The sequence below is a fragment of the Wyeomyia smithii genome, chromosome 1, assembly GCF_029784165.1.
Source record: "Wyeomyia smithii strain HCP4-BCI-WySm-NY-G18 chromosome 1, ASM2978416v1, whole genome shotgun sequence".
NCBI classification, from domain to species: Eukaryota; Metazoa; Arthropoda; class Insecta; order Diptera; family Culicidae; genus Wyeomyia; species Wyeomyia smithii.
Window position 1 is genome coordinate 29,353,767 of NC_073694.1, and position 20,867 is coordinate 29,374,633.

Here is a 20,867-nt window from a genome sequence, read left to right on the forward strand (position 1 = left end):
AAAAGCATTTATAGAGCTTTCATAGTTCTTTAATCACTAGCAGACGCTAGCTGTTGCTGGAAAAAATAGGCTAGCGAAATTTCTCACTTTAAATTGCCATTGCATTGCATTGAAAGTATGCTAATATTTGGTCCAATATATAAGTTGCAAATTGGGAGTACCTTTCATTTGGTACTAGGAACATTAGTACCATGTTTTCTCCATCCTAATTAACTATAAAATTGTAATAAAAACCCTTCTGCGGAGCCGGAACATCCGTCACGAACTTAAATGCTTGATTTTCAAGAGCTTATTCATATGAGAAATAACTTTTTTATTTTTTTTTACTCCAGCGGTGAAAATTAGTGCCGACATTGATCCTCTTCACCGTACATACACATCTGCATCCCTTCCTTACGCTGCCAGAACAAAACTAGAAGTTGCTGTTGTCGCGTCTCAAGTGGTCACTTCAAACCTGTTTTTTTGTCATTTTTGTGCATGACACTGGCAGCAGGTTATGAACATGTGTATTTTTTTCTTTTGCCGGTATCCACTCTCTTATTCTCTTTTTTCTTATACTCTACTGAATTTTCCCAAGAGTAGCTACTTCCCACGGAAAACGACTCCCACTTAGCCGGAGCGAGCGACGCTCGCTAGTCGGTCATCAGCGCTGAAATCATCAACAACACCGTCTTTTTTCTAATGAGATAACGTGTGTCCGTGTATTAGTATATGCATATTTTATAAAGAATATATGAAGGATTAAACAAATTCGTGAAAATACCAGCGTCCAAATTCGGCGTAAGCTGAACGCAACTAGTTTTTCTCCTTTTATTTATCACCTAGAACCTACTACGTAAGATATCTTTGATTTTATACAGCAGTCCACATTGCTCTAAAAGAACTCCGGGTCAAATCTATAAAATGTAAACTCTTTACGACTTTTATTTGATTAAACTTTCATGTAGGTTTCCCACAGATGTACACAATGTTTGTTTGTTTTTTATCGGAACAAGAAATCGAATCACAAAGACAATACAGTTCTCGCTAACCACAGTCCAAATCAGTTCGAAGCCATCTTAAGTCAGTGTCCACTTCGCGGCTCTCTAGTTTCTGCCCCCGTTCTATAGTCCATCCAGTGATGGTGGTGCCGGGGTGACCGGTGCCTTGGGACTGCCGCCGCTGTGGACACAGCTTTGCCACAGCAGCCCACCGCAGGCCATGCTGACCACAATGTAGATAACGAACATCAGGATCGCCGCAATCAGGCAGTACATTCGGACGCTGCGCCAGAACATTGTCCGGGCTAGGTTGCGGGAAGTTTGACGAAATTGCACCGACTGAAAATAGAGAAGCGGAAAAAAGATGTTAGAAATGGGTATTTAAGACTCAAGCACCTGCAGTGAAAATAATCTGCTTTTAGTTTAATTACTACTATTCTTACATATCCGGAGTGATTCACGATTAGGGCTCAACTAACAAAATGTAAACAAATGGTTTTATTACACTATTGGTTTCGAAAAGACTTACGAAATTCATGACAAGAATCCTTTCTTTTGTATGAATCGATAAAATTATTTAAATCAAGCTTTTAGTGAAGGGCGATAAACTGCCCATAATCGCATATTTGTAACATTTGCAAAATTGGTTGTTCGAGCAATTCGCACTTTTATATTTTGACCTTAAATGCATTGTTACTAATATATTCTCGCAAATAGACACTTTAACTAAACTTAGTATCATGAAGAAAGCACTACTTTACACTATGTATACATTGAATATTACTTTTGAAGTCAAATTGGTTGAAATTTTTGCAATGATACATTTATGCCGTCACTTTCAAGCTACTTTTGGAATATATCACATGGAAAAAGAAGTTTTTCATGTATTCAACAAGCATGAGCTGAACATCAGAAACGGATCACCGGTGGTTGGTTACCGGACCAGAATAACTTCCGAGTTCCAAAGGATGCAGATGTGGATTTGGATGGAAACTTTTCCGACAAAAAAGTTGAAAAAGTTAAGTAGTGTGACAATTATGCTGTTATTTACGCTATGTGACAAAACAACTTGGTATTTTTTACGACTTTTTTCACACAAACATAAGCATATTTTTCCAGATGTAAAAAGTACATACTATTCTAAGCATTTCCCAATAAAAAGCACGAAATGTATAAAATGTCGAATGTTACAGTTATGCGATCACAGGCAGTAAAGCAGTTTACCCAAAACAAAAGATACTTTGGAACTAGGCCCTTTACATTGTTTTGAAGCAACGGCGAAATATGCCGTAAACAGGCGACAGTAAAGGGCGGGCCAACTTTTGTTTTCAAAATAAAGGCGCATTTAAACGGGCGCAACTGGAGAAAAAATAAAAACAAGGCGAAAGAAAGATGGGCGAATCTCGTTGTCGGAATGCTTTAAGGCTCAATAGAAAAAGGTTAGAAGAAAAGTGCAGATTTAAGCCATAAATGCACAAATTTAATGTAGTATTGTTAGGAAACTATAAGCCAGGTATATTTTATGTCGATTTTTGGTATTGATGATTGATTGAAAATGTACTTGCAAATTTTCAAACTGATATTCCCCAATGTTTAGTTGCGCCCTTATCGCAAATCACTCCGGATAAATTTGTATGTTTGAGCCAATTTTAAATAACCCTTGCTGAACAAGCAAACCAATCGCGGTCTATTTTTTGTCATTTAAAATGATGTCTGGTAACATTAAAATCGAGCGCGTTGGTATTATTTAATAGCTTCAAACATCTCTCCAGCGGGTGATTTTGTCCGAATACAGTCCGGTGCGTAGTTGTCCAGAATAATAAGCGTGGTCGGGATCTACAGGCTTGCACGTAGTAATTAATCTGTTCAAGTAGGACCGGGCAGTCAATATGATTGTGCAAAACATCGAAAGGTACACCTGTATTCGGTGCAAAGGTTCCAGCCTAACCAATTGGCAACGCTGATCATATGGCAACAGATGTCGTGGCTCGTTCTATGGAAGTCGTCGTAGTGAAAAACGAAGCAAACATCGCTGTACTCTCTCTATCCGAACGACTTGGGTTTCATGGTAAGTGGACCATATTTGAACAGCGTACTCAAGAACACTCCGTACAATTGAGCAATAATGTGTTTTTACTGAGTACACGTCGCTAAAGTCGCGTACGTTTCGGCGGATGAAACCAAGCAGAACGTAAGCCTTACACGTAGTCGCTGCGATGTGCTCATTGAAGAAGCGCTTGCTATTCATGGTCACTCCCAAGTTCTTCATTGAAGAAATACGTTCCAAACTTTAGCCATTTGCTTTATACTCGTAGCGCAGTTGTGTTTGTGTTCTTGTGAAACTGATTATTTTGCACTTGGTCGCATTCTTTTCCATTCCGCACGAAATACACAAGCTTGCTACGATATCAATATCCTGCTGTAAAGCGGCGCAGTCGACCAAAGAATCTTTAACTCGGTAAATCTTCAGATCGTCGGCGTACATAAGCAAAGCAAAGCCATGGTGCTACATTCCAATTCGGAACATGACCTTCTGTTTATTTATACACAGACTTCGCAGCCGGCTGTTTAGTGTACAGGACAATTGCGGGGCTAGCGCTACGACCCTACTGACACTACCAGTCTCTCCCGAGCCGAGACTCGAACCTACGACGACTGGGTTGTTAGGCCAGCATCGTACCTCGAGACCATCTGGGAGACTACATAAGATGATGATGATGGCGTACATAAGACGATGAGATTTAAGGTGATTACTCAAGTCGTTCACAAATAAGACGAAGATTATATGACCGAGGTGGCTACCTTGCGGCACGCCAGATGGTGTCGAAAAGCGGTCAGACTCGACGAATTTATATTTCACGAAAGCGAGTCTGCCCCGTAAATGGGAGCGCAGCCTCGAGATGAGCCAGTCAGGGAAGCCAAGCTTTTCTAGTTTACTCAGTGCTAGCTCGTTGGGTCTCTTATCGAAAGCTTTGGCGAAATCCTCGTAGACACTGTCTACTTGAGAGCGTTTCTCAAGAGACTTCAACGCGATGGTAACCTCAGCTGTGATAGAAGTTGGACTTGTCAGGTGTATATCGTACGACGGCAAGGAGTTTAGCAATTCACGGGGGACAATCGGAGGGTTAGCGTTATGCACTGATTTGAAAAATGCGGCGAAAAGTACGACAGAAACTTCAACTCCTGTACAACATATTCACTTCAGATCTTCCTGATTTGCCTCCAGGATGCACAAAGTCATTGTTCTGCGATGACAAAAGCATTTCCGCAAAAGGAAAAAGTTTTCGTGTCATATGTAGTCGATTGCAGAAAAGTTTAGATTTTTTTTTTCTTCCTACTTGCAAAAGTGGAAAATCTCTCCCAATGCTTCTAAAACTCAAGTGATAATTTTTCCGCATAAGCCTAGGGCTTCTTTCCTTAAGCCAAACAATAATCACGTTGTCAAGATGGATGGGGTTATTTTAAGTTGGTCTGACAAGGTTAAGTACTTGGGACTAATTTACGATAAAAAACTTATTTTCAAAGAGCACATTGAGAGTATACAAGCCAAGTGCATCAAATATACGAGATGTTTAAATCCTCTCATTAACAGGGATTCTAAACTTTGTTTAAAGAACAAACTTTTGATTTACAAACAAATTTTTAGACCAGCAATGCTTTATGCTGTACCGATCTGGTCAAGTTGGAGTTCAACAAGGAAGAAAACCTTCCTAAGGATTCAAAATAAAATTCGGCAAATGATTTTCAAGCGTCCTCCTTGTTTTGGTACACTCGAATTAAATAGACTTACTGGTGTTGAACCATTAGAAGCTAGGTCAAATAAAATTATTAACAATTTTCGACAAAAATCGTTGCAATCCTCAATTGCTACGATAAGCTCTCTCTATAGTCAATAAGTTAGCATTTAAGTTAGTTGTAAGTCTACTTCCCCTTTTTGACAAGTAGGTTAAAATCCCTACGAATGATAAGTCCTAATTGCGAAAGCAAACAAATCCTAACAATTAAAATTACAAATTTCTAACAGTGTTGAGAAGTCACCATTTGTGATTGGACACACATACTCATTATTTACTAATATTTATCATAAATACTTAAGCTACTAACAAATCCCCCCCCTTAAATAAACTTCAACTACGTTACTGGTAGTGCCCCCGTAGGACAACGCTGACGGTATCGAATATGTGCTTTTTCTACTTTTAAAGAAGTGCCAGAAAAAGGATGGATCCGCCTTAAGGTACGTTTAGACTATTAGACATGTCGGTCTGATTTTGACCACTGCAGAAATCGAAAGTCTGCTCGATTTACCGTTCGACATACTTTGTCAAACCTGTTTGTATGGCGGTGTGCTTGCACAAGTCGAAAGGCAGAACTGTCAAATGATTTTTTTTTTGTTGCTGAATAACTACAGCTCCAGTCTGGTTTTTTTCTTTTCTTATTTTAATATTTTCCAGCACACAAGAAACGAAAATGATGTTTGTTATGGAAAGCCAGAACAAACAACTGGAAAAAAAATTCAAAGGTTGCTATGTTCTTGGAGTCGAACGAAAAATAGAAACGTTCCTATTCCATTCGACTTATCGAACGGCATGTCGAATCACAATATCGAATAGGTGTAAACGTAAACCAACATTGCGTTCGATATATTTTCGAGCAATCAGCTCGAATCAGATGAAAAAATCAGTCTAAACATACCTTTAGTCTCACTTTCGATTCGGAAGATGTAGTCATACTCTGCCTCCAGCATGCGGAGGGTTCTTCTGCTTTCGGCGGTACGATGTCGCATAAATCGGCGGCGTGCTTTACGGAGAATGTTGCGTTTGCGTCTTAGTGCAGCGTTCCACCATGGGTGCTTGTTCGAATGTCGGATGTCAGTTGTGCGAAAAGGAGTGAAATCCCAAACAACCCTCAACTTACCTGAAGTCGATTGGTCTTGTCTCCGCTTGGCGCATTGTATTTCAAATTTGCATAAAAATTTATATGGGAAAACCTACTTTTTTGCATTTACCTTTCTAAAGAGCTCAATAATGCTCTAATGATGCACTACATTTCGTTTAAGTGTAGTATTTTAGATGCCTAACAACTTTGTAGGAGACACTAAAGAGCTAGGCTGTCCCTAAGAAGAGCTATAGCTGTTCAAAGTTAAGTATGTCGATTTAAATGCAGAAAATCGTCTTTTCTGCCAACATTACCAATGTGCCGGCGTCAGTAGGATTCCTATCAGAAGTAACCTGTCGTAACGAGTTTATACACTTAGCTGGATCAAGTAAACAAATTTAGGTCAATATTCTAGGCGTAGGTAGAATCTACAACGTGTTTCAGAGGTAACTTCTGATGGAAATCTGACTGACGCCGGTACACTGGCAGTGTTGGCAGCAAAAATGATTTGCAACATAAATTTCGACATACTCAACTTTGAACAGCTCTAGTATTTTTTGGCACACCCTAGCTCTTTAGTGTCTTCGGCCAAGTTGTTAGGCATCAAAAAACCTACCGTTTGAAGTCATAAAACCTATGGTTTGAGCCATTTTGAGTTCTTTAGACTGGAAAATGCAAAAAAGTTGGTTTTTCCATACAAATCTCCATATAAGTTTAAAATGCAATGCGCCAAGCGGAGACAAAACCAATCGACTTGCAATAAATTCAGGATTGTTTGGGGCCCCAACTAGAACAAAAAAAAACTTGGTTCTGGCTTTCTGCTATCAAGTTTCGTTTTTTCCATATAACGATTCCCCACCCTAGTATATACCAAAAGAGGAAAACAACTAAAGGATGACCCCAAGGGGGTATTCTCTAACCTTTGCTTTTGTCAATAGTTGTTGACGATTTTCTATAAAGCCTGACTGAGAGGGACTTCGAGGTGATCGGCTTTGCTGACGATATAGTAATTCTTGTTGGAGGAAAGTTCGATTGCGTTATATCCAACCGAATGCAATCGGCCATAACTAGTGCTCTGTGGGTGTGTAGCAGAACCATTGGTAAAAACTGAGGTTTAAAACTCAGGATGATACACTAGAGCAATTCTCTCTGAAACTAGGCCACTAGGTGCACAAGATCTTTCGAATTTGATGTAAATACACATAATTGTTAGGAATAGAGAAAAATTGAAAATGCCATTTTTGTTTCATCATCAAGGGGTGGAATAGTTTTTAGAAAAGTTGAAATTTCAGCAATTCTTGATTTATCCGAAATTCATTATGGAGCCTATCACAAGTAGCACATTTCTGTAAAGAGGAATGATTGGGCTTTTATATGGAGTAATCAGAATTTTGGCCGCCATCTTGGATTTAATAAGAAAATGCGATTTGCGATCCCTGTTCGCAACTACCGATTTTCAATCTGAGACAAGCATTGGAAAGCTGAGAAAAAATACTGTAAGATGCAATTAAAAAATTAGGTGAACATCAGTGTTAACCTACCAATTGAACCAATTTTCCGTATCAACATGCGGAGCTATGAGAAGTACTCCGACGAAATCTTTGGAAGCAATCTTTTATTTCCTTTCACTTTATCAAACGATGCAACAGGAGGCGGACACCTCCCAGACGGTCTCGAGGTACGACCTTTGACTAACAAATCAGTCGTCGTGAGTTTGAATCTCGGCTCTGGAAAGACTGTTAGTGTGAGTAGGAACATAGCGCTAGCCCCGCAATTTTCCTGTGCACTAAACAGTTGACTGCGAAAACTGTGTATGAATAAACAGAACATCGAGTTCCGAATCGGAATGTAGCACCAAGGCTTTGCTTTGCAACAGGAGGCGGTGAAGAGAGCCCTAAGGCTGAACCGTCACAAAAACTTTCTAGATGGAAATCTAACATGGCATATTAAAATACTGAAAGATTTCCACATAAACGAACTCATAGTGAGAAACGAAGAGTGGCTAGAAAATAAGCCAAACTTCGAAACTCCGAGACCGAACGTGAATCTTGGGAAAAAGGAGGTCCGGCAGCTCGACGGGGCTCAGTTCAAAAATGAATGAAGCCTCCGGGCCAGGAATAAATATATATTCATTTATCTCTATGGAAAACTTGCCAATAATTTTTCAAGCTGAAACATACGCAATTATAGACACGCAAATATCTGTGTTTTTTCCGACAGTCACGCAGCACTCAAAGCGCTTAAAGCACCTATTTGCAAATCAAAACTAGTGTGGGAATGCATTCTTCGGCAGCTTCGGCAGCTAGCACAAAGAAACCAGATTCTTTTATACTGGGAACCCGGACACTGCGGAAATGAAGACAATGAAAAAGCCGATTCACTAATAAGACAAGGTTCTTCTATTATATAGGTCGAGAACCACTTTGTGGCGTCTTATCAAGGACTTTAAGAACGAACTTGATGAGTGGACGAGGATGGTCAAAAGACAAAATTGGGATGCTGTAGCTGGCATACAGCAGTGAAAAAAAAAATAAAGCCAAGCGACGGGAAAATCGTGAAGTTATTCAGGCTCAACAACAAAGACCTAAGTAAGATAACTGGACTTTTGACCGGTTACTGTCCGAAGAAGTATCATCTCAAGAAGTTAGACAGACTCGATGATGAGAAATACCGCTTCTGCAGACTTTAAAACGAAACCTCGGAATACCTATTCTGCGAATGCCGAGTATTAATACAACCTACAGATTCCTTAGGATTCCTAACTGCCTCCGACCTACAGAACGAAAGCCCCTCAGACATCATCTCAATAATAGTCATCTGCCAAATTGAATGCACCTAGAATAAGGCGGAGCATACCACAAGAGATCTACTGTCAATGGTCGCAGTGGTTCAGTCTCTCACAGAAAAAAAAAACAATAGTTGTTGGCGGAGTTTACCTCTGCATCTCCAACGACTGTGACGGAAAGGAAGGTTCAAATGTGTCCCAGTGGTAGTGACGAATTTTAACACTTTTACCCTTCCTGCTACGCTCATACTACAACCATTCTTTCTCAAACTTTGTTAGTAATCTCCTGCCAAGTATCGGCAACTATAATTCCCTATAGAGGTGTATCTATTCAACTCTGTACATGCCTTTTTTCCTAATTCAGCGTGGATTAGAGGGATTGGAGCGGCTGAGAATAAACCCATGCTTTGAGAGCCTCTGACATCGAAAGGCCTGATTATACTAAAATTCGGACTCAAAATCATCCGCTTGTCGAAACTCTGTAACCTTGATAGGCGTAATCTATTAGGAACAACTCAAATTGTACTAAATCATCATTGGGGATCGGTACGGCCGTCAATTGATGCGTTTGGGCATTAACGAAAAACTCTCCGTGATTCCGAGATTTGATACGAAAAAGTGATTTTGTTCCACAACAATGCCACACCTCATGTTATCGAACTCATAAAAACTTGTTTATTAACGCTGAAACGAACAGCTATTCATGGCTTAATGTGTCTAAATAAACGCATAATGTTAATTTCATACAACTGGGTTAGCAGCATAACACGTTGTCAGTACAAATAGGGCGGTTTGTTGAAATGAGATAAAAATGCATGGCGATTGAATAAACGAATCATCGAAGCTAATGGCGAGTTTGCGGCAGAAATGCGCTTCAAAGCAAAGTGGATCGAAAAATTCGAGAAATTTGCTATGATCGATCGTAGCCGATATGAGAAACCTCCGAGTTAACTTCTCGTCAAGTACAACCCCAAGGTCTTCTTTCGGATCCACTCTTTCCAATTTTTCTCAAATTTCACAAATCACAAATTTCGTATTCAAAACCAATTACATATCTGAGTCGATAGTAGCTGATGACAGGACATTTCTCCACAGTCAGCAATTTATCATACACCACTCTCTGCAGTCCTCAATAAGCTTGAAGAAGATTATCAAGCCATTCGCAAAAACAGTCTTCCATTTCGGTTGACTTGTAACGCTGTGTCGTTTATATACAAACTGAACAGCACTTGTTCGAGATTACTACCCTGAGGTACACAAGAGCAGAGTTTTTTCATTCATATGTTTTTATGGAGCGCCCGAGAAATCCCGTGCTAAACTGTGCTGGTACATTGTTGGCAGTTTTACCTGTGTTGGCTTTCGAGTCAGTAAAGGTGTCGTTTACTGGTGAAACTACAAGTGCCGATCAGTCCGATCAACGGCGGGATTTAATAATGCCTAATCACTTCCGAGGCCGGTCCTGATCACAGCTAGTAGGAGAGATAGGAGGGCGTATATACTTTGCTGGCGGTAAAACCCGAGTTAACATCTCTTTTTCTCATAAGTTTCGTGCATCTAGTAATTTAATTTCCCAAGTTTATTGACCTGCACTAGTTAGGGTTTTTAAAGAATAACATGTGTCACCTCAAATAAAAGGGTAAAAGGAAAGGCAAACATCTAAACGGGCTAACTCTAACAAAAAATCTAACTTTTAAAAAAGTTTTCCCGAGAAAAATATACGAAATTTAACTATTATTTAACTTTTTTGACTGAAAAATTGCTGGTTTTATAGTTTGAGATGTCTGAATCCTAACTCAAAAATTTAATTGAAATCTGGGATAGCCAACTCTATAGACAATTCCCCTTCGAATAAGTTTAAAATTTCCCAAAATAAATAGCATCAAAACTCACATTATTTCGCAGGTTCTCCGTTTGATTTACTAGCAGCTCCAGCCTTTCGCCCCGGTTCGTGATGTTCTCGATGTTTTTCACCATAATATCCTTCAGCTCGTCGATTTGTCCATGCACTTGGCTTATGGCGTCAATATCCCTCGATTCACTGTAATGTTTCATTGCCCCCGCCAAAGTGCGGGAAAATTCGGTATTCATTGCATACGCAATGGCTGTAGCTACTGTCAGACCGTAGGTCTGAATAAACTTCTTCTTAATCTCCGTCAGAAACAGGAAGGCGCGTGATCGTTCGAAGCCCTGTGGAAATAAAAAAAAAACATGTAATATTGCAATTCCGAGCTAAATCAAGATACTCACATCGTCCGTAATGCACATGTAGATAATCCGATTCTCGCAGATGTAGTGAATCAGATAGTTGCCGTGCGAGTAGGTCAGCTTGTGGTCGTCCAGTTTGATCTTCGGTATGATCTGTTCCGTCACCTCGGCAAAGTTGCCCACGCATTCGGCATACTTGGCCAGAACGGTTGGCCCGCGGGTCACGACGCTGTACAGTATCGGCATTCTGCTCAGTTTCTTCTAACCGGCTAAAACGACAACGAAAAGCGTCATAGTTTTTAGAGCTTTGATAATTTCAATTGCATCACCGACGCTTCCGAGAGCATCATGGTTATCAATTGCAACGGCTAACAGGAAGTGAAAATAATAATTTGACTACACAGTACCTAATCATCTGCCGGTCGCAGTTGGAAACTAGTGGAAGCTCTAATCTCTATAAGGGCACATGTCTAAACGATTGTCAGTCAGTCGCGGTACAAACCGAGAAAGTCACCCGCAACTTGTTCAAGCCCTACAAGTGCCGTGTGTATAGTTTTAAGACGAAAGGCGGAATATGACTCAAGCGGAACGGAGATATGGGTGGTATGCGTCTAGGGAGACCAGGAAGCTATGGTTGATCGTTGCTGAAATAGTCACTTGCGCTGCCAACCCTAGCTAGAACTTTCCTGATCACTCAACTAGAACATATCATATTTCAAATTGTTATCAGTGACGAACATGTTCTGCTACATTAAGCCTTCAAGCTTTTGCAAATAATAACATTAGCAATTAACAATACATATTGTTACTCATTCAGTAAAATAACAAAAAAACGTTTTGTTTTGCTTGCTCGCAGTCATTGTCCTCATTTCTGCTTGCTTAAACGCATTTGAATTCAAGGATGAATCACACTCGTCACTCACTGAACGCAGTCATAATTTGTTTTGCCTTCAATTTTTACTCACCCAGATAAAAGAATGTTTTAAAAATTGCCTGTAACACTAATATTAACAAAATAAATCAATCTTTATCAAGAGATATCATTGATTGACAAATCTATACCACGAGCACCACTTCTGGACAGGATAAATGAAGACATTTTTTGCTTTGTTTATAAAAAACATAACGCCAAACTTACCTTACAATCACGTCAATACATTGTTTTCGTGATGTTTAAGAGGAATGTTGTATTACAATCGGTTTGCAGCACCGGATTCCACCAGATTTCAAACACAATTTCAACACTACACCACAAACGACGTAAATTACGATAAAATCGCTGAATGTTGCTTTGATACTGAAGACTTTTATGTAAAGGAGGAGCACTGCGCTGACATTCACATGACAAACAACTTTTACGTTTGTGAGAAGTTACACATATATTGAGTTGTTTTTACTCAGTATCGCGCGGTGATGTGATTGATCATAAAAGCAACGCTTTAAAATTCTGATTCTAAGTACAATTGAGAGTAAAACAAATTAGTTTTAATAATTGAAATATAGTTATTTTCTCAACCATGAAAATCAAAACTGAACTATATTGCCCCTTGCATGACTATTTGGACTTCTGTGATAATCATTCATTGCCCAATTTCTTATTTCGCTCTATCAAATTGACACCCCAGTAACGCAGTGACAGTTTTTTTGGGTTCATTGTTTGTTTTGTTTTTCATTTGCAACATTAAGTATATATTTTTGAGCAGCTTTAGTTGAAAATCAGGTCGAATATCAAAACAAAACTAAGTGTTACATGATTGATTGGGTGATACTGAGTATCGATACTTTCTCGATTGTCATTGTATCGATACCAGACCTCACGGTTTCAAGTATATACTTTATTAATATATATAGGTATCAAGCACTGACCATTGCTGGAGTGATTTCTTATTAACCTACCAAGGTAGCAGTCATGATAGAGATTTTTTGTCTATATAATGAAATATTTCTGTCGAGCGTTTCGATAACGCTAGTATCGATACCCATCACCCAAACTGGGAAATCGTGTGCGAGATTCGACTGTGATAATCGTGTATTTCGGGGTAGTCCAATTTGGCATAAAAGTCGCAATAATTTTTTATATATCTTTTATTTTTCGTGTGTTTTGGGTTAGCTTGAAAGAGCGTGTTTCTTGTGTTGATGTTGCAAGGTAGAATCTAGTACCTCGTTTTCGCTTACACGGCTTACACACAAAGAAAACATTACCAAGCGAACAGGTAAAACCGAGCCTTTGGCATCCCTATACCGAGTAACAGTGAATGACAATCAACTCATGTCCTGGGCTCAAATTAATTTGTGCCCGCTGTCAGTAGTAAAATAAAGATGTATGAAAAGAAGCGGTGATATGCTATCTCGTTTTCACATATGTTGAGATGTTATCCCTTGAAACATGACGTGATGCCAAATAGGTGGGTAAAACTACAGACGGTGTTATGAACAGATACGCAAAGAGTGAGTCGAAAACTCCAAGTGAACCGTCAAATCGAGGCTCCAAGTGTGCAAAGTAAACAAACTCAGGAGTGTTACTTTTCAAACATAATGTGTATTGTAATCAGTATAATTGTTGTGAACCACGTGCAATTATGGTTTGAACGGAAAATGTGTTTGTTATGCTTGTATTATGAGTGATGCATTGAAAATTTAAAAAAAAAGTATAAACAAGCTTTGAAACTCAGTTATATATCCTTACAAAGTTTCGGAATTTCATTACACTTTCTAGTGCGTATGAAAAGTCATGCGAAATTAAATATGGTTGCCAGAATTGTTTGAAATAGAATATTAGCAAAGGGTTGCCATATTTACTGCTTTTCTCTTTGCGTATCTCTTTATAACACAGTCTCTAGGTAAAACAACGTGAATTTGCGTAAACCTACTCCTATGGCATCGCGCCATGTTTCAAGGGCTAACAGCTCAACATATGTGTAAACGAGATAGCATATCACCGCCTCTTTCCATACATCTTTATCTTACTGCTGACAGCGGGCACAAATTAATTCGAGCCCAAGACATGAGTTCATTGTCATTCACTGTTACTCGGTATAGGGATGCCAAAGGCTCGCGTAAACCTGAATGTTTTCACGGGCTTAGGTAAATAATACACATGAAAACTGGTAGAAACAACGCAACAGCTTAATAAAATGCGAATACTTAATTCTTTTTATTCTCGCTTATTTACCGTCGGTTAAGTTCCGCCACTATTTTTGTGCCAATCACCGACGTCCGGAGAGGCGGCTCCACCCAGGACCCTAACTTACGAACCGTTGAATAACGACCCGGCGTGATCCCAGAGAATTTTCGGCTCAGAAAATCTCCCGGTGTCGGCTAGGATTAAATCTAGACCAGTTGGGTTGGTTGTGAGTGGATCACGCCACCCCACAACTATCGACACTTATGTCGGTGTTGGTATTCGAACCAAGACGAAGAGCGTGGTTGCCGGGGACGTTACCAACTGCCACCCGCTGGATGCCTAATTGGGTTGTTTAGCTATATCAGTTTTTATATCATCTGAAAGATCTGCATTTTCTAAGTAAAACGTGATTTAAAAAAATTTTCTATCGTTGTCCTTCGCTTTTTAAATCACGATTTAAAACTGCTCGAAATCGCTACAACAACAGTTCGCCCACATACATAAGACATACGTAACACTGGCGTTTTTTTCTGGTACACGTTGCCCCATAGTACTCCGTACCTTGCCCTGTCAAACTGTTCGATAAATAATGAATGAAATGAATTTTCTTTTTCTCGGCTTTATCGAGCCCCAAATAAAATCCCATAAGGAACTGTCAAAAAGTTATTTACAAAATCAATGCAGCATTTTTCGAGTAGAAACGAGACAAATGCAGGGCTGCGCAGGTACACTGCCTTCAAAAACAACTCAAATGGTGATTTTATTCAGAGCGTGGTACCATTCGAGTAGTTCATTTTGTACCAAATATTTTGGAAGATTTCTTCCTGTGTGTTACGTATGTCTTATGTATGTGGTTCGCCCATATACCAACCACATACTTAGACATACGTAACACTGGCAATTTTTTTGGTACTCTTTGCCCCACATCACCCGGTACCAACACCAGTATGAACTGCTCGCCGAAAATGAACGGAATGAATTTTCTTCATAGCGGCTCTACTCGGACCCTCAACAAAATCCCTTACGAAACTGTCAAAAAGTTGTTTACAAAATCAATGTTGCATTTTTCGAGTGGGAACGAGGCAAATGCAGGGCTGCGCAGGTACACAACCTCCATAAACTACTCAAACAGAGGTGTTTTATTACAGAAATTGGTACTCTCGAGTAGATCATTTTGTACCAACTTTTTTGGAAGATTTCTTCCTGAGTGTTACGTATGTCTTATGTATGTGTACCAACTGTCATTGTAGCGATTTAGAGCAAATTTTTATTCTTCATTTAAAAATCGAAGAATAAAAATATAAAGTTTTTAAAAATCACGTTTTGCTCAGAAAATTACATTCTTTCAGATGATATATAAAAATCGGAAATCCGTAAATAGCTAAACAACCCAATTCTGGGTAAATTTTTTTTGGAGTTTTTGATATTGATATTGATGATTCAAGGTATCCAATTTCACCTAAATGTGAACTTCCGTGCATGTACCGAAAAGTAGGCTAACCACTTTTATTTACCCGCACTGAAGGGCTGATTTGCGTCGAGAATACGCATTTTGGGGAATTTTCATTTTTCTGTGAACTCGCAAAAAAGATCACGAACTGAAGATTTATTCAAACCTAATCCTGACAACGGTGATGAGAACTATCACTAAAAATTGTCACTGATAACCTCGGATATTGGCTATATCTAAACTATGATTTTCGTTTCGTTTTGCTCATTTTGAGCATAAGAAGAATTTAATTTTCTCCCCTCTTAACGACTGTGAGATTACATTCAATGTGCATCATGCCATCTGCTGTTGAGAGAGCGAAAAGTAATGGCACAGACAGACGTTCAAGCAAGAACAACATTGATCGAAAATTCCGTGTCAACTTTCCGTAGAGAAATGCGTAATAAATCACTTGTCTACTAGCGCCGTATGGTGACCTTAAGGGCCGTTCAATAATTACGTAAGCATATTTTTCCACTTTTTCAACCCCCCTTTCCCCCTTTGTAAGACATCGTAAGATTTTTTGATACCCCCCCTCCCCCTAGTAAGATCTTACTATATATACTCTATATAGATTTTTATTATAGTTTCATCATCCTGAAGCAAGCACAATACTTCGTTTTAATTCGATTTAATCGTCCTTCCGTAATTTTTTTTATGAATTTTACCGTCCACACTTTCTGAACATGGTTATTTAAACAGTTGCATTAACAACGTTTTTCTTACGTAAGATAATCAATTCACCTCCCCCCTCCCCTGTAAGACAGCGTAAGAAAATTGCACACCTCCCTCTCCCCTTATTTGCTTACGTAATTATTGAACGGCCCCTTATTGCTACAATATATGCATACAATATGCATGTTTTTGATTAAAATTTATTGAAGAGTGATCGTTAAGGTGTTAAAAACTGAGGATAATGATTATCCGTGCGTTTCGTCTTCGACTCTTCAGTATGGGACAGTTCTACTTGAACCGTCCATAGACGCAATGTCTTATAGGTAATTTTTACCATTCGTTTACATGGTATACAAGTAGTATTATACTACTTGTATACCATGTAAACGAATGGCTTCTGGTGCATGAAGCAACTTCGTTCTGATGAGATCCAATAATAAGACCGAAACATGGGTTCGGCTCCAAACCTGACACTTATAGTGTATTATTCACACCCTCCAAGCTAAGCGCTAGTAAAGTGAATTTGGTTCATTAACTATTAGTGCGGTATTCGTCAGAAATGTTGCCAACACTCGCACTCCTATTAGGATTTGTGAAATAACTCACACAATAACTCTGTTCACTACAAGGTGAACAATAACCAGGAGGATAATGATTTTTCCAGCTTCTATATAGTGCTTTGCTGACGGGCGAGTATCGCCAGCGCCTTCTCCAGGCGATTCTCCAGCAGTTTTATATGTTCGTAGCTGGCAACTGCTGCTACTCCTGCTGACTCCTCCACCCATGCTACTTTCTTCTTCTTGTCGCCGGACCGAACCGAGAATCATAGCACTGTTTGGCGACCGGGTATGACAACAGTCCCTCGTTGATTTTAAGTCTTTGGATGGCCTGCTCCCGCTGGCAAACGGGACACGTTCTGCTGGAAATTGCATGGGCTGAGGTATCGCACCTACTACAGCATTGTGCCCGTTTACAGCGATGGGAGCGGCCTCCATCGCCCGCTGTTTTTCCTGTGTCACCGTCGTCCTCATCGTCATCGTCATCGGAGGAGAAGATATCCCATATTGGGCCGCCTGTGTACGACGACGATAGATGCTGGTTGGCACAGTTGGGCAGGTGGTGGGCACAGTTGGGGCAGGTGTCGAGTGAATTCCTAAACATATACATTTATAGAAGAGTAAGAGCATGCGAATGCTTGTGATTTTGAAGTAGAATACTTCTCTCAGGAAGTTCGGCTACATAGGGATGTGAAATGAAAATCTAAAACCGAAAAAAGTGAAGAATATGTCCAATTTTAAATGCTAATAAATCGGTTAGTATTCGATGGATTTCCTTCGTTCTTGCAGCAATAGATTGGAAAATCTTCTAAGATTCTTCCCAAATAAAGATAATTGTAATTTTATTGTTCAAACTATTGTACTATTGAAAATAGTCAAACCTTGTCAAAACTAAAAATTCGACCTCTGATTGGTCGTTATATGATTGCTTCCCAAGCACGGTCGACAGAATCATATACCTTGCAATTTAAAATATGCTATATAAGAGCCTGTTTCAGCCGAAGCCGCTCATTATAGTTCTAAACAGCGACAACAGCAGTCATCCCTTAGTAGCAGCTAGTTGCAGCGGATCGCAGCATCTATAGCTGCTGGGCCAGCTGATGCATGGGGCAGCGGATACCTTTGGTAGCATATAGCGGCCACAACTGTGGCATGGATACGGATAGCGTAGCAGTTGCAGCGGGTATATCTGATCATGAAGCATTTATGCAATAATTGAATGAAAATTGCAATTACAGCAATCGGCCTTTTTCAAGGCTACTAAATGTTTTTGGAAGAGCATAATGAATGGTTATTAATAAACTGCAACTGTGGTTTGATGTTGCTGCAAATGCACAGCAATGTGATGTTTATTACGATTTGTTGATACTGTGCTCAACAAGCGGTATATACGAAACAAAGCCGATTTCAAAATGACTGAGCAAGCAGCCGGGTTATCTTTCTTGTAAAAGTATTCTACTTCAAGCTTGCGGTCTTGGCTTTGCACACAACCCTCCTGTGATTTTTTTGTTTATTTACTAAGATTTATTTAAGTTTTACCATAATAAACGTATATTAGCTGTCTTCGTAATACAGCGAATGTAGTTGTAGGCAAATGAAAAAAATTGTCAAGCAAAAAACAAAAATGTAATTGTGGATTGCTACGATTTTTCGCTGGAACTTGATAATAATTTTGTTGCAAATATTCTCTTATGTTTATTGGATTTGGTTTTGGAGGATATAGAGTTAATTCTGACTTTGACGCATAACGAGAAACTCTTGGTGCTTCTTCAACAAGTACGATATGTCTGTGTCTTGTCAAATACATGTCGTTTGCACAAAAAAATACTACAGGCATAATATCGTCAGATATAAACGATATTTTTCGAGTGTTGTTGAATATATTTCGAATTGATTTCCAGGGAAGGCTGCAAACAAAAATACGTACAGTCGCTGAGCAAACACATTGATTCTGTCTGCAGACTCTGTATATTTTGTTACAAAAAATCCCCTAATTACAGTGTTTAGTCCCACGTCACCATTCCATACAACCCTAGGGCTGTATATCTTGTAGTATTTCTCTCTGTTGTCGACACCGCATAAAACTTTAGCTTTGATCTCACGGAATTCATTTTCACACATTTTATAATGTTCCAAAAGCGGACACAAACTCGGCAATGTCTCAAGCTTCCTAAGGTTTATCAATGATGCTGCCCTAAAAACGAAATTATCAACATTACTGGAAACTGAAATAACGCATATTTAAACCTTCGTTATCTGATTAATCAGCTCGACATAAGAGTTGCAGCTGATTGTGTAGAACGTTTTCAGTTTAACATCGTCCAATCCACCAGAACTAATTATGCCTCCGGCTTCTGTACCAACATAGATTTTTCGCTTGTCTTTCTCCAGAAAGTTTCCAAGCTTCTTAGTGTACATTCAGATCTGTTTCATTGCAGATATCACCCAAAAGCAACATATGCAGAGTGAGAATTTCGTCATATATAAATGTAAATTCTGTTCATTTTATTGATTAACGGTGAAATATGATTCGGAAACAAAGAATGAGCTTTATCATGACATCGTTTAAATGGTTGAGACGTCTGAAAGCAGTTGCATTCTTGTCACAGTTATACTGGAAACTAAAAACATAATTTCAGCTCATCATATCGCGTCCATTTTCCTTTTACAACGGCTTCTAACGAAAGCCACCGTGTGGCAGAAGGGTGAACCATTTTAAGGGGTTTCAATTTGACGACTTTCTGAATTGCTACGAACTGTGATGAACGTTTGATCTGCATGATAGGACATATACCACCTTTAGTAACAGTTCTATATACGACGGAATTTTCTCACAGGCATAACTAGCGCACAGAGATAATGAAAGACATGTATATTTAATAATTTCATAACGGAGTTTTCTGATCCCAAAAAATATTCAATTTATAATTCATAAGCAATGAGAAATGCTGTTTTGTTTTAAAGAAATAAAACTGTGTATGGGCCTTAATCGCTTTCGTCACATCAAATAACTAAAATTGTACTAGCATTCCAGATTACAATCGATATGTTTCATGAACTTAGACTTATTTTGTTTTTGTTTTTTGTTGGCTTGCATTAAAGTTTTTGATTATATTTTGAATTTTATTGATAATATAGAAATATATTTCGCAAGTATTGTTTACAATCATCATAAGACAGCCTGTCTGCACACTTATTCTCGTTTTAATTGTTCAGTAATTTTTATTATGGTCATGTTCAGTAAATTTGAAAAAATACTGATCATTTTGTAATTGTCTCAAAAATAACTGATGTCGGTTGAAGTTTTTACCGAATTACCGTTATGCAAAAGGCACTTGACGAGCTCAGCAAAAAACATTACTGACCTTTTCTGTAAACTAAAGTATGTTCTGCACTTGTATAAAGTTCAGTAAATATTTGACGATCTGTCAGCATCTACCTAGGTTTTGTTGAAAACTCTTCAATTGTTTAACTGAACTCTTGTTGTTTTTTACTATACTGTTCGGCAATTTTTCTGCATCTGTCAAAACGAAACATCAAATGTCCGCCATTTTCAAATATTCAAAGAGTTCCGAAGCTGAGTTTTTAAAGTGTTTCGCGTGTGATTTTCAAAAAAAAAATTAAATGGATATCTTACTTTCAAATCCACAGGAGAGCAGTTTACTAGAAGCCTGCAATAAATAGCCTTATTCATCATAACATTAAACGTATCAAGTTTTTACTCGAATGTGCTGGGAACAACAATATAATCGATCTAAACAATCCGAAATTCCTTTATAAAATTATTCAACAGTTGCAATAGCAACTTTAACAACGGTTCATATTTCTCTCGTAACCATGAAAAAACTTTACGTTTACAGAATGCTCGGTAATTTGTGACGAATCTTCAGCCTTGTAAATTTACAGAACGCTCGGTAATTCGTGACGAATATTCAGCTTTGTAAATACCAACTCATGCAGCAATTTTTGATGAACGCTTCGTAAATTTTTACTGAGCTATCTTCTATGTTTGGCGTTTCAGCAAGAACGAAAAATTACCGAGCACTCGTCAAGCAAATAAATTGCTGAACAAATTGCTGATGGCTCAGCTGTTGAGAACTCGTTGAAAAGATTGCTGAGTTCGGTAAAAGAAACTAAGTGTGTGTGCATTAGGTTGACATTTGGTTGTATCAAACAC

At 38.8% G+C, this 20,867-nt stretch overlaps 1 protein-coding gene across 3 annotated transcripts; it reads right to left on the reverse strand.

Annotated features, from left to right (window-relative positions):
- Positions 1-672: 672 nt before the first annotated feature.
- On the reverse strand, positions 673-12,190 carry LOC129721546 (vesicle-associated membrane protein 7). 3 transcript variants are annotated; one of them, XM_055674250.1, is made up of 4 exons: positions 11,984-12,190; positions 10,888-11,114; positions 10,531-10,827; positions 673-1,319 (listed from the first exon to the last, which is right to left on the reverse strand). In XM_055674250.1, the coding sequence occupies exons 2-4, from the start codon at positions 11,089-11,091 to the stop codon at positions 1,104-1,106; spliced, it is 717 nt and encodes a 238-aa protein (XP_055530225.1). In that variant the 5' UTR covers positions 11,092-11,114; positions 11,984-12,190; the 3' UTR covers positions 673-1,103. The 3 variants fall into 3 exon arrangements, with proteins under 3 accessions (XP_055530225.1, XP_055530240.1, XP_055530232.1); XM_055674265.1 differs by lacking the exon at positions 11,984-12,190 and adding an exon at positions 11,811-11,938; XM_055674257.1 differs by lacking the exon at positions 11,984-12,190 and adding an exon at positions 11,253-11,372.
- Between the last annotated feature and the right edge of the window lie 8,677 nt (positions 12,191-20,867).

Coding starts and splice junctions, on each gene's coding strand:
- LOC129721546 (XM_055674250.1), bottom strand. CDS start 11,091: ATGCCGATACTGTACAGCGTCGTGACCCGCGGGCCAACCGTTCTGGCC. Junction 10,828..10,887: donor ACATGTGCATTACGGACGAT/GTGAGTATCTTG, acceptor TTATTTCCACAG/GGCTTCGAACGATCACGCGC. Junction 1,320..10,530: donor CGGAGAACCTGCGAAATAAT/GTGAGTTTTGAT, acceptor CTCTATTTTCAG/TCGGTGCAATTTCGTCAAAC.